Source organism: Eucalyptus grandis, chromosome 2 (assembly GCF_016545825.1).
Source record: "Eucalyptus grandis isolate ANBG69807.140 chromosome 2, ASM1654582v1, whole genome shotgun sequence".
Classification (NCBI taxonomy): Eukaryota; Viridiplantae; Streptophyta; class Magnoliopsida; order Myrtales; family Myrtaceae; genus Eucalyptus; species Eucalyptus grandis.
This window is the reverse complement of record NC_052613.1, coordinates 26962374-26976348: the sequence shown is the minus strand read 5'-3', so window position 1 is coordinate 26976348 and position 13975 is coordinate 26962374. Positions and strand designations below refer to the sequence as shown.

The window sequence follows — 13975 nt, the reverse complement described above, 5'->3', positions numbered from 1 at the left end:
AAAAGGGGTATTCGCACAACGTAGATCTATTGGGAAACTTTAAATATATCCCAAATCCTATCTTTATGATGTCGAAAATGGAGAAAAATATTGAATTTTTGGTGGATGAGGATAGGCATTTTGAAATTTGACTTTAAAAATGGACGTAGGTAGATTTGGTGGGAAAATTAAGGATTGGATTTGAAGTGAACAGCGTGTTTGGTAGCCGTAAGTGTGAAAAGTATGAACCTTCTTTCAAGAATGGACACCAAATTCAAAAAATCGGATATATGTTATATAGTTTAATTAGGGTCGATACGACCTTTTGGGAGCGGACACTAAATTTGAAAGTTCAACTAATCTATGGGTTAACAAAAGCTAGACCAACTAAACGGATGGGTCGGTGAGGATTGGGTCAAGTAAAAAATAATCTAACTTGAATTGATTAATTTAACTAGTTTTGACATATTTTTATGCAATACAAATCTTGTTATCCATATTCGACTCAACTCATATTGTTAAAATACTTTCATATTTAAGTCAATCTAAATAAACTTATTTCTTATGATTTTTTTTTTAAATTTATTGATAAAACACTTTCATGCAAAACAAATCTAATTTAAAATTTAAATTTTTAAATTTTATTCTTTTTCTTTCTTTTTTTAAGTCCAATAAGGGTCAAGCCAATCACGAGAGGGTTGGCCAACCCTCGCTAATCACCAGTGAGGATTGCAATCCTTAGCCAATGGCTATCTGGGCGAGAGCTGCAACCCTCACCAAACTTTTAAAAAAGTAAAAAATAAAATAATATATATACAAACTGGCCCAACATTTCGTAGTCCAATTCCACCAAAGATGGGTTAGAAATGGGTTAGTTTTTCTATTTTTCATACATGTTAGTCATCAATCCATTTAAGACCCATTAAATTATAATATAACTCATTTAAGCATGTCTATCGATTTAGAATTTTCGTGATTTTAACGATATATATCATATCGAATGTGAATTTCAGAAGTAAGAAACTGAGATAAATGCTTCATTGCTCTTTGCTAAATATACGCGTGAGTGTACATTATTATATTTTGTGTGTGTACAAAACTTTGGTATACCGTATACGTATGTTTTTCGGTCGGGCTTGGCTGGCAATGTGCCCGTTCGGTTTGAGTAACCCATTTATGCCCGAGGCCCAGCGAGCCGCTCAGGCTGGCGGCCATGAATGCTTGATTTGGGAGCGTATGCCTTTCTCAATTTGATTTGAAAACTTCCTAAATTTATTTTTTTAAAATATATAGCACAAAAGTAACCAGTGGAGTTTATACTTCTGATAATGTTTAGTTCGAGTCCAAAAGTCTCTTTTTTTATTATTTTCTTATAAATTTTCATAAATTCAAGATATTCCTATAGCAGGAAAAGAAATACAGAAATCCATTAACCACCGAATAAAATGGCATGAACGATTTTGATTTACAGAAATTTCCGATAATTTTATAATTTTTAATAGAAGATATGCTATTTGGTCATCCTTCCGTCCATATAACTTCCCAAATTATTGTCTTATTGATTGAGAGCTATCACATTATTACTCCGTGTTTTTTAAGTGACTCAAGTCAAGCTATACTTAATTCAAACTTTATTCAAACACCCAATAATTATTTTTATTATCGTTATTTTATATGGGTTGCATCTTTTATAGATCTTGGATTTGATTGACACAGCTGGACCTGGAAGCACATGAACAAATAAGCAGTCAAGGTCAGGCTTTCCGCATGCTAAGCCTGCCCTAATATCAAAATAGGATTTAACGGATCATCCCTTATTTTTATTATAGTTTTTGCGGATGCTTCCTAATGAAACAAAGAGTCACGAAACCAAGGCAAAAAATGGCATCTTCTGTTCTGGTTGCTTGAAGAAGGCGGCACTGTGGTTGACTTCAGCGTACAGGAATATCTCCTGTAGCTTTTTATATTTATTTATTTATTTCTGTTTTTAGAATCGCATTTACATGGATAATAAAAAGATGCACAGATGGTTTCTAAATTTAATCCATCATGCATTGTCGTCTCTAAAATTTTAGACATTTTCATATAATTTAGGGATTATATTAAACATTTATTAATAGTTCATGAATTACTTTGAATAAATTTAAGAATAACATTGCACATTAAATTAAAGTTTGTGAAATATATTTGACAAATAAAAAGTAGAGGGATGACCTTACAAATTGGACTAAAGTTCAAAAAGTATATTGAATAAATTAAAAATTCATAAACTACATTGCATATTGGATCAAAGTTTATGGACCATTTTTGTCTTTACCTAATGGGTAATCATATTATTACTATTAGAACCCATAAAACTGAGAAATTGTAGCCGACTCAATAACATGATGGCCAATGATCTTGAAGCCTAATGGTAACAGAAAGGCGGGGTTGAGATGGCGATAAATTTAGTTCCGATATTGATGTTTCTAAAAGCTTTTGAAATGCGGATATACTCATCCGATCAAAGTGTTTCCATTGCAGGCTTTCTTCCTCGAGATGTTTAGTATGATCTGCCATTTTAGCTTTATAACTTCTTCCTTATTAGTGAAGGAATCAACTCTCGTGTGATGACTTTGTCTTGCTTAAAATGAAAAGAACCTTGCATGGAATGAGAGACTGGAGGTTCTCTCTCTCTCTCTCTCTCTCTCAGTCTTGCCCGATGGGACAAGGTAGGATGGGCCTAATTGTCGAGATAGGTGGCACTTCACTGTCTCTCTCATGCATTGACTAACTCAATCATGTCATAGATATCATAATCTTGAGACAGATCATAAGCTATCATCAAAGAAAAAAGGCAGTAAAGATCCAAAATCTGGTGAGTTGGGGTGGGACATGGTCCTCCCGAGTCACCAGGTGATGCTGGGTACAAAAGAGCAATGGAGCCCAAAGAATCAAACAAAGGAGGAGTGAGACAAACACCAGTTCAGACTGTACTTGCAGAGAGAGCCAAGACCAATGTGACTTTCGTTGCTGTTGCTGTAGTCAAGCTGAACAGCAACTGCATGTGTATGTGCAAAAGAAGTAGATGACACGCCACCCCCTTTGAACTTTCTCTCTCTACTCTCTTCTCGCTTCTCTTTCTTGTTCTTTTTTTATTATTACTATAATGTTCTCAAATTTTTCCTAGTACTTTGGCTACATCTCTCATCCGCAGTTTGACTTTAGTGGAATGCCAGCTCCTCCTAACCTAGAGTCTCCTGTTTTCCCCCTACCTTAAGTTAGGGACATGGAAATCTGATTCTTGATTTTACTTCACTATTCGGAGCATTGCTTTCCTTTTCCTGTTTTTGCCGCCTTTCATGACAGCTCAAGGGTTCCTAACCATCTGAGAGAGCGTCATCAACAATCAACGTAGTTGTAAGACAATGGATCTGAGTAAAATGTTGACTTTGACTTGAAATAACGTTTATCATGTCGGCTTTCGCAAGATCGGATCGCTCGGAACCCCAAATTGCATTACGGGGTGTGTTAGATAACCTTTTGCAATGTATACGCATCATGAGTCACCGGATCTTTTTTCTTCGTATATGAATTCGACCTTCCGCTAAATTACCAAATGTAAATGTAATGGAATTTGGGGGATAGACATTATAGATAAATGAATAAGGAATTAAAACAATGAAATATCTCAAGCTGATGTTCTATGACACATTTACCTCCAAATTAATTTTCATCTCGCTAACATCCCGTTGAAATGCAAATGTGTTGACACACGTGGTAGATGACTACCAAAAACAAATCTCACATGGAGAATGACATATCCTACATGGAAAATTCACGTGTATTCACATGTATATATTTCAATGGGGGTAGATAGTCAAGGTGCCGGTTTGAAAGTTTTTGGGAGATGGAAATTAATTTAGAGCAAATGTACAATGAGACGCAAAATTTAAGATTTTTTGTGAGAAGAAAATTAGCTTTTTGTAGGTGTCTTTCGAGGTACCACTTTAAAATTTATTGCACGATGAAGATGAGATCGGGATAATTGTGTAATAGAGAACTAGATTGGTTTTCGATGGTATTTACCAATAAATAAAAGAAGAGTATTAGAATTCGATGTTTTTTGCCAAAAAGCTTAGACTATCCATCGCCAAGACCCCACAAGAATTCACAGGCATATGGCATGTCTGGATAAGGTAAATGCCATGACCGACAGAATATGGTCCCATGGATTTCTTTTCTTTTCTTAACCACTCTAGACAAATTATAGTTATTATAGTTGCAGAAAATAAAGATGCTGCCCCAGAATTCATTTTTTTCTTTTTCTTTTCTTAAATGAAGAATTTGCAGTTGCTAGAACAACGAGGAGGTCCTCCCCCCATGGCTGAAAGCAGAGGGCTGCCTCTGCTTTTCCAAGCAGTGAGAACCTACCATTCGTTCAATGCCTCCTTGCTGCTAAAATCAAAGAGAAGGATAAAAAAATAAAACAGAAACCAGGAATACAGGGCGTAATTAAGTGGGTTCCATCCCATCTTGCCCCGTTACCATCGTTCTTTAATGTATCGCCGTGTCCTACTCTCTCTCTCTCTCGGCTTTCTCATGGCTTCACCATAAACTATGTTGACTAAAATATGAACCAGAGAAGAAACGGACACTGACACCAACATCCGCACTCTCCCAGAGAGAGAGAGAGAGAATGGGCAGTTCTATTTTTCTGATCTATTTTCTGCTTAAACTGCTTATGCAGAAGAAGAGACAACGATGATGGTCTTCTAAACACACTTTTCTTTAAAATTTGTAATTTTGGAATCGAAGGTTGCGGGTGTTCCTGCATACCAAAGAGATTATTGCATCCTGGAGCAGCTGGTATTTGATTTAATTTACTTGGAAAATAACTCCTTTCTATCATTATAAAGGAGCAGAGAATATAAAGGGACAGACCAGAGAACTACTGCAACATCTGAACTGAACTAAAGAGCAAATCATCACGTTCCTACCAATCATCACCAAGATTCGATCTAACATGCAGAGCACAAAAGGAAAATAAAACTAAAAATAAAGAAAAAAGGGGCAAAGGAACAAAGGTGAAAAAAAATGTCATCTTTCCTTATGGTTTTGCACTACCAGAAGCAGGAGTCGTAGCTATTGCTGTGACTACTGCTGGGATTGAGAAGGCGGAAGAAGCTCGACCTCCTTCTCCTTCCTCTGTTGCCGTTGCAGTAGTAGACGCAAGAACAGCCGTGCCCGCCGTGGAGATGAAGCCGGACCGATCTGCAGAGCCTGGCCCAGACGAGCCTCCGGAACCGGCGAGCCGACCGGAGCCTGAGCCAGACGACCCGCTTGACCCGCCTCAGCGACCGCCGAATCCGCTCCCCAAGCTCCGCTTCCTGCTGAACTGGTAGCTCCTCAGGAACAGCTGCCGCTTCTCCATCATCCTGTAGCCGTAGTTGCAGCCGTAGCCGCCGCCGGCGCTGCTGTCCATGGAATCCGTCCTGAAAACCGCCGGACCCGCCATCGCCGTGCTGGAGGAAATCATGGGTCGGCGTCCGTTTCGGGAGATGGGCAGGGAGGGGGAGAGATTTCGGGCTGGGAAGTGGCGGAAAAGGTGAGATTTTTGTGCTCGGGTGTTTCCTCAGAGGAGCGAGCTGTGAGTTTCCTGGTCTTCTTGCATCGTCGCGGGCGAGTCTGCAAAAGCGGCGAAGCGTGCGCCGCCAGAGAAGAGAGAGACAGAGAGAGGACCGTTTGGTGGTGGTGGTGGTGGTGGTGGTGGTGGAGGATTCTTGCGAGGGAAGACGCTCATTTGCAAACTACATACCCCTATATATATATATATATATCAATTTGGCTTTTGCGCTAATGTTTTATTAATATAATTAAAAATTAAAAATCTCATATTAATATATTTATGATAAATTTATCCTAAAAATAATTATTTGTTAATTTTTGTTAAATTTTACAATCGTATTCTGAATTGAATGATACGTGATAATTTGTAATTTTGCTCTCTATTTGTCTTAGGTATATTAGTTTGGAGTTTTTTATAATATTAATTCAATAAATTTATTAGAAATGCATGAGCTTAAAAATTTTGGTGTCACATATATTAATTTGAAAATTTTTATGATATTAATTCTTTATTTTATTTTACTAATATTTTAATTTTGTTTTTGGTAAGAAAAATTTGGGAGACTGTAAATGGCTCATTTGGTTCAACTTTAGGGAAATGGCTTTGCATTTCTCTAAGTATATTCAAATGAATGGGCATTTTGTGAAGGCAAATATGTTTGGAAACTTATTTTTGTGTATATTTTGCAAAGTAACTTTAAGGTGAAAATAAAAAATAAAAATAAAAAAATAAAATAAAAGGGAGGAGGAGATGTAGCAGCGTGGGAGAGGGGAAAATCATGGGGGAGCGACTCGATAGTGGTGGTGGTGGTGGTGAGGAGGCGGCTAGTGGCGAAGGCGGTGGGGGGGAGGCGCCTCAGGCGACGCCGCTTAAGGTTAAGCGACCCAAGCGACGCTGACCTCAGGCAACGTTGCCTAAGGTCGAGCGACCCAGGCGACACTCGTGGTCGCCCGACCTCAAGCCACCTCGCCTCAAGTCGTACGACCTTAGGTGAGGCTTCTCGGCAGTTAGATCTGGTTGCTCACGGTTGAGCACCACCCACCGGCTGAGCTTTCTAGTGAAGCAACAAGTCTAAATCCAAGGAAAAAGACGACAAACAGTGTTTTTTGAGAACAAAAGGGGAAAACATGATTATTAGTAAGGGTAATATTATAAAGAAAAAAATTCATTAAACCTTAGTCTAGCATTCCGAAAATGCTGAAAGTCTAAAGCAAGTTAAGGCAAAAGGGGAAAACATGATTATATATAAAGGCAATATTGAAAAGAAAAAAAATCATTAAACCTCAGCCTAGCATTCCAAATGCTAGCATTTGGCAAATGGAACCTAAAAAATGTGAACCAAACGCTTAATATTTTTCTCAAGAAGCTTTGGGGGCTCAAAACCCATTGGGAATGCTGAACCAAATGGGTTTATAGCCTTTAACTCAATTTAATGAAAACTAATGGAGAAAAAATTTATCACAATACACCAATTTGAGATTTTTTGTGGTCAAAATTAATTTGAAGTAAATTTGTTAAAGGTGTACCAAATTTAGAGCTTTTTGTAATATTAATATTTATTTTATTTTTATAATTTTTAAATTTTTTTGGTAAGAAAAATATGGGAGGCTGAGAGAGGGTCTTTATAGCTTTCAACTGTTGCACATGAGCAACTTGGCTTATGAAAGTTTATAAAGAGGGGAAGGGTTATCACGCGCCTTTTGTGCCCCCTCACCTTTTTCTTCTTTTTCTTCTATCTTTTATCTCTCCACGCTTTCCCCTCCTCCTTTATTCCTCTTTAACTTTTTTGGATAAGTTATTATCTCTCTTTTAATTTTTGTGATTATCGACAAAGTAAACAGCATATTCCTCGTCGACAAACCCCTCCCTCGAAAATGACCGCCCTTCAATCTTTACTTCATCTTTTTAGTGACACACATGACATGTCACGATCTCATCGAACTAAATCGAACCACCGATAACTGTTTCGAGTTCATGACCATATTTAGTTCATGTCTAAGTTAAGCCCCTGTGGGAATGAATCTTAGGTTTTGCCTGTGGCGAGTCATTCTATTCTTTCCTAACTTGCAGTTTAATTGGAAGTACCTGGCGAAATGGTAACTTTAGTAGGTTAGGTGGGGCATTGCATCACATTCAGCAGATCATGAAAATCCAAATTTGTTTGGTCCGATCTTGACCGTCCACATCAGCAGACATCCCGCGTTAGGTAGTGAGAAAGGTGGCTCTGATATGAGGCCATTCATGTCTGATTGGCAAAAAGGGTAAAAAGGAGGGTCGGTTGCTTGAAACGGATGATTACGTAATGACGATGATGAGTGTGAATGAAAAGCCGAGTGCATGATGCATGGAGGCGATTGGCTCGTCAGTTTTGAGAAGAAGAAATCGCAAGAAAGCTTTAAGACCGTTCCACACCAGCCTTTTCTGTCGTGATCAGGATGAGATGATGATCAAAGACAGGTGCAACCAACCCCATCTTTTCTTCTCAGGGTTTGCATCATTCGCCATCAAGTTTGGCCCAGGACATCCCCTTTGCTTTTTAGAGGAAAAGGTCTTCCCAAGATAGTCCTTTTCTCAACATGTTCAAGCATACCATATTCATGTCAACACAGGGAAAAACCCATGAGAGAGAGAGAGAGAGAGTCTAAGCAGTTAAAGCAACCATGAAGATGCTTTCTGCACAGAAAGTCATGGCCCACGAGAGCTTCCTCTTCTGGCAGCATCAACAACCCCAAATTTCTTCCCTAACCATGCAAGTTAGTCCAGGCTAACTCAGCAAACCAAGAGCATAGAGTGACAAAATCAGAGCATTGGGATATATTAAGAAAATAAAAGTCAAATATGGTTGCCGTAGCTTCTAAGAATGCACAGACACCTGAGGTGGTGATCTAGATGTGCACGTCAAAAGATCATATCTCAGCATGTGTATACAGTCATGTATTACATCATGGGCAAGCAAAAGATAGCCTCTGCAGGTTACTTTACCTATCCTGAATACATGGGGAAGAAGAGCAGAAAGTGCTCAAATAAAGGCCAGATTTATGGGACGTTTCAGTACACGTCTAAAGCTAAACAGAAAAGATGGATAAAAACTCTCATCAAACAAGCAACAGTTACATGTGCTTCTTTGCTTGCATGAGAAAAAAAACGGCTCAAGCTCATCGCCAATGGCTCCAGGAGTAACAGCAGATTGATATATTTGTGTTCAATAAATTCTCGCTAAGAGCTAGTAAGGAGACTTTAATGGCTCAAGACTATGGCGCACAATGAAAAAATCACATACCAATAGAATTAACTGCAGATTCATGTACAAACCAATGCATACTCCAATTTAGACCATGGTAATCACATGTGCTCACTCCCACGCCAAAACTAGAACACATGGAAGCCAAGAATCTATTGTGACACTGAATTACAAGTTGAACACTGTGAGTTTGTAAAAGTTTGAGAAATCTTTAACTACAATGTACACTGGACAAGCCCGTCACTAAACAAGATTCCAACAGGAAGCCCAATACTCAATGAGTACCTTGAAGGATATGATGACACGAGCATTGGTTTCCTAAAAATAAAAGGCAATATCTGTCTCCATCGACCCATGTTACTCTTTCGTATTTATCCCTTTATGTTAAGGGCAATTAAATCCATTAAGTGAAGATGCGGCAATTTTTCTTGTCACCTTTTCTGCCCATCATTAGCTGCTGGAACTTCAGCTGGATAGTTAGACATGTCTAAATCGATAAGTGTCATGTCGTATGGTGTAGATGACGAGACTGAGAGGTCAACAAGAGGGGAAGATTGTGCATTCATGGCTTCGGAATTTGTTGAATCAGGCACAGAGGGGTGATTCCTGGGCGTGCTTTCACCAGAAGAACTTGAGAGCTGCAGTTCATCCATCTTGTTTCCAAGCACATGTTTGTTTCTTCTTACAGTATCCATTTCCTGGCCTGTTGGCACAAATGTGCGTGATCGATACTTCTTCGCGCCCTCTTCACCCTCGCTATGATTATAAAGGACATATTCATGATATGTTGGCGCAAACTGCAAAGAGAAAAAAGAAAAGAAAAGAATCTACTTGAGACACCATCACAGGCAAATCACAAGCATAAAGTACACAGAGCTCACTATTAACCTGGTGGACGGTGTCATGGTAAAAATCAGTTAATTTCAAAGCATGGCCAAGGTTCCCCATGAAACTATTAGAGCCGCTGATATTTGCACCTGCATACTCTCTGTATGGAAAAGCATAAAGGTGACCAATGGCAGCAATTAGCATCTCAACACATATTATAAAATCCTGAAACCGAGCAGCTTCCTCTGCATTTTTTATAAGGCCTGACTTTGCAGCAAGAAAAACCAAGACACCCTGCAAAAAGGGAAGGGAACCAAGTTGAACGTAGGATGCAGAGCCCGGGAAAAGATTCAAACAGCAGATAAAATAGTTTAGCATAACTACAAGAATAAAACCATAACAGAAATATGTCACCTCATAAAATTATTATAGTAAATTACATATCGCTAACTAAATTTAAAAGCTGCTTTCCAGCAAAATAATCAGCTACACATTACACGAGAGATCTACAGTTATCTCACATCTTAACCAAAATGCAAATTTGCTATCAAATTCTAAATTGGGATAACTAATTCAGAATAAGATTAGCCAAATCGAACCATCATTCCTTCTGTACTATAAAAATAAACACCACACAACCTAGCCTGTGACCCTTGAAATCAATAGTGACTATCAAGATAAGTAAAAGCGAAACTCTCCTAAAATATTCGTGTGCTTTAAGACAAAGCCCTTTGCGATTCGTTAGGTTTGTACTCCAATACTTCGATAAGATACATGTTCATGAAAATCAGTATGCCAACTTCTCTTTTGCTTTGACTTGTGAGGATCTATGCATGCATGGTGATTTTATGGCTACAGCCATTCTGTTCTCTGGGAAGTGCAGGTGAGGTTTAGAACATTTTTCTCAACTCTTATTTCTATTCTCATTGGGTTTGGCGACAAGGGAAGACGAAATGGGTTAGGTATGTATGAAAACAACATAGCACATTACTTTTACCTGCCAATAAGTTAAAAAGACAACAGACTTGATGATGATAAACTTCGGAACAGGATTGAATGGCTGGAGTAGATCTCTACATGCCACGTAAAACAGTGCCAAAGCATAAAGAGCCATCGTGTATGATACAGTGTAGATGATAGTGAGATACAGGTATGATTGTCGAGGATCAAAATTTCCATCATGATATTTTCCTTGAGCATAGAGGACAAGGGTAACAACAACCAAAATGGGCTTCAGTATTACAAACTGTAAGCATCCTTGCTTGCATCTACGTATGAAACGTCTGCAACAAAGGTATAAAAAATAATGATAAGTTCATGTATCAGTTTGACAGGTAAGAAAGTAATTTGTATAATCATAAGTTGTAACAAAGCTTTGAGATCTTGAATCTATATCCAATCCTCATATATGCTGTTGATAGCATCCAACTCTATTTGTTTGCCAGATAATAAGGAAGAAAAACAAGTGTAGCCAAAAAAAAAAAAAAAAAAAAAAAAAACAGAGAACCACAATATGACAAATTTGGGCCAAAAGTAAGTGTTTATTCAAGATGACTACCAAAGGCCCAATGACCCCATTTATATCATCTAATTTTCCTAAGTGTTGATGTCAAGGTGACTTAATAAAGCAATATTCCAAGGACCAAATTAACTCTTGTAGAACTTGCAAAGGTATAGATCAGGGACCAACCCATCCAGTGGCAAGGGAGGAAAACAGCATGTCATTAAAAACAAGGACGGTTTGAGAACACGACCACTTAAGCTCAGAACCACAGCTCCTGGCCCACCAACCCATGCAAGGCACAGAGACAGAAAGTTGTAAATAACCCAGGCTTCATATCTGAAAACAGTTCAAAATCAGAAAGATGTCAGGGGAACAGAATTTAACAGGATGCAATGTACCATTGATCGAAGTTTATAATATAATCTGCATAACCTTTTCAAAATGTGTACCTTTATCGACTAAGAGGAAAAAAAGTATGCATGATCTACTTCATAGTAAGGGAAGATTCATTATGCCATCTGTTCTTATACAAGTCATTCAGGTTATGCGATAATGCTGCGACTCAAGCCAATAGCATTTATAGGAGTGCTTAAAAAGGCATTGTCCATCAAACCATGAAAATGACATTACAAATAATCAAGCTTGGCGTTACTTGTTCTAGCTTCTTTACATACTTTTTATTTTCCCTCGAGAACATTGAAAAACAATATATACTGTTAATATTAAGAAATTATTAAAGAACTCTAAAATGATTACACAGGTCAATGAGTGTATGTTTCAAGAGGTTTCGGGCATTCAACATAAAATAAAAGTCAACCCCAAAATGACCATAACCAATGATAGGGAGAAGAAACACAAGTAGAGAAGATTGCACATGCATGCAATTGCATCAATAAGAGTGCACTTACACTTCCCGAAAGGAGTTGAAATATATTGAACTCCCAGGTAAAACCAGAGACAAGAAGGACATCAAAGCATATACCTGTCAAGTAATACAGAGCATATCAGCAAATCATGTAATTACATGAGCTAGACTTGGAATAAGCATTACAATTGTTTCCCCTGATCCCAAGGCAATATACCGACACCAAATAATCCTCATGTCTATCGTTTTTTAAGCTATAAGTCAACAAGCATTTCACTGATCCACAATTGGATAAACACACATAAGAAAAGCTAAGTATTCCAAATTTCTCTTCTATCTTTAGTGCCGGCACATCCCAAGCATTCTTTGCCTCATTTAGTCAATTGAGTCGAGAGCAGACACTCATTTACAAGTGTTCATAATCATCACAAGCGCCAATCAACAGCAATCCACCTAACGGCCCAATTTCACCTTAATCAAATAAAAAATTTTGCTCACTAAACTCAACTTGTAATTTCCAAAATAAGGCACATTGATTGTTCAAACTAGGAAAAGCTATGAAAAAATAGGAAACGAGCCACAACACTACGTGGAACAAATTAAATTGATTGAAAGGAAACTCCAATTGAAGAGGCAGCATTAAACTCAGCAAGAATGGAAACACTCACGGGAACCATAAAGATGATCCGGACAATATATCTCTGGTAGATGGGCTCTGTATAGTTAATTAGGTGCCTGTAGATGTGAAGAATGGCCAAAGCAATGGCCCCCACTGTGCAAAAGAATGCGATGATGCTGAAGTAAATCGGCACCGACTCGGCCATGGCAATGTTCTGATCCACCAACGCGTCCTGACGACAAAAAGCATTCGTCAACAAAAACCAACTAAACATCGACAACCCACACTATTATTACTCAACTCTACATACCTCCAAGCACAGGCCACCAATGGTACACAACCTACACTTTCAATTTCAAATTCCCAAGCTCAGTTCGCATGGCGATCCTTCTTTCTCCTCCAACTGAACTTCGCAAATGCCGCAAACCCTATTCCAGAACCGCAACCAGCCTGCAAGCAAATGCCGCAAACCCCCGTAAAAAAAATAAAAATAAAATTACTCCAATTATCTCCACTAACAGCTCAATCAGTCAACTTCTCCTGCCAGTTGTCCAAACAATGTAGCTAAAGCAACCAAATTTCCCCACGCTCTCCTTAAACAAACGCGAAACCCACGACGGAATTCGCCTCACATCATCTCGCAAATGCCGCAAACCCTAATCCAGAACCGCAACCGGCCTGCAACCAAATGCCGCAAACCCCCGCCAAAAAAAAAAAAAAACAAAACAAAACAAAAATTCCCCACGCTCTCCCCAAACAAACGCGGAAACCCACGACGGAATTCGCTTCACATCAGACAGCAAACCGCACGAATCAGTGATTACCGACAACCGCCATCGAAAAACGAAACTCGAAGCCCCCAACTGCACGAGAACCCTGTTTCCTTTCACGGAATCGGAAGGGGAGTTAGGGTTTTACGGGAACTGACCTAGTCGAGTTGGAGAGAGAGGCGGGGATGGATCGAGAGGTGGCGCAGTCGAGCTGGAGGAGACGGATCGCTAGAGAGAGAAACTGTCGCGATAATGCGTAGAGAGAGAGAGAGAGAAGAAATTTGCTTTGGCTGGCGGAGGCATCAATGGCGGCTCTGCAGTCTTCTTCGCTGGAAAAAACAGAAAAATGACGGTTTTTTTAAATCTTTTCTGGGTCGAATTAATAATAATAATAATAATAATATTATTATTATTATTATGTATTTGAGCGACATAAAACCCCCAAAAAATTATGATACTCAAATAATTATCATTATTACTTTCTTTTATTTTTGAATACCGGCATGCGAAGATATCCACGTAACAATCAAACAAGATTAGGCCTAATCAATCACACGGCAT

General features: G+C 38.7%; 1 protein-coding gene across 1 annotated transcript; it reads right to left on the bottom strand.

Annotated features, from left to right (window-relative positions):
• Nucleotides 1-8839: 8839 nt before the first annotated feature.
• Nucleotides 8840-13746, bottom strand: LOC104426563 (transmembrane protein 184A). Its single transcript, XM_010039670.3, has 8 exons — nt 13573-13746; nt 12955-13094; nt 12694-12876; nt 12069-12142; nt 11347-11496; nt 10654-10939; nt 9717-9950; nt 8840-9625 (listed from the first exon to the last, which is right to left on the bottom strand). Exons 3-8 carry the CDS (start codon nt 12847-12849, stop codon nt 9260-9262), a joined length of 1266 nt encoding a protein of 421 aa, XP_010037972.2. The 5' UTR covers nt 12850-12876; nt 12955-13094; nt 13573-13746; the 3' UTR covers nt 8840-9259.
• Nucleotides 13747-13975: the final 229 nt, after the last annotated feature.

Bases quoted from the DNA above. Each gene is read 5' to 3' on its own strand.
- LOC104426563 (XM_010039670.3), bottom strand. From the start codon at position 12,849: ATGGCCGAGTCGGTGCCGATTTACTTCAGCATCATCGCATTCTTTTGC. The intron at 12,143-12,693 runs GTGAGTGTTTCC...ATTACTTGACAG, and splicing joins GGATCATCTTTATGGTTCCC to GTATATGCTTTGATGTCCTT. The intron at 9,951-10,653 runs GTAAAAGTAATG...CCCTTTTTGCAG, and splicing joins TCTTTTTAACTTATTGGCAG to GGTGTCTTGGTTTTTCTTGC.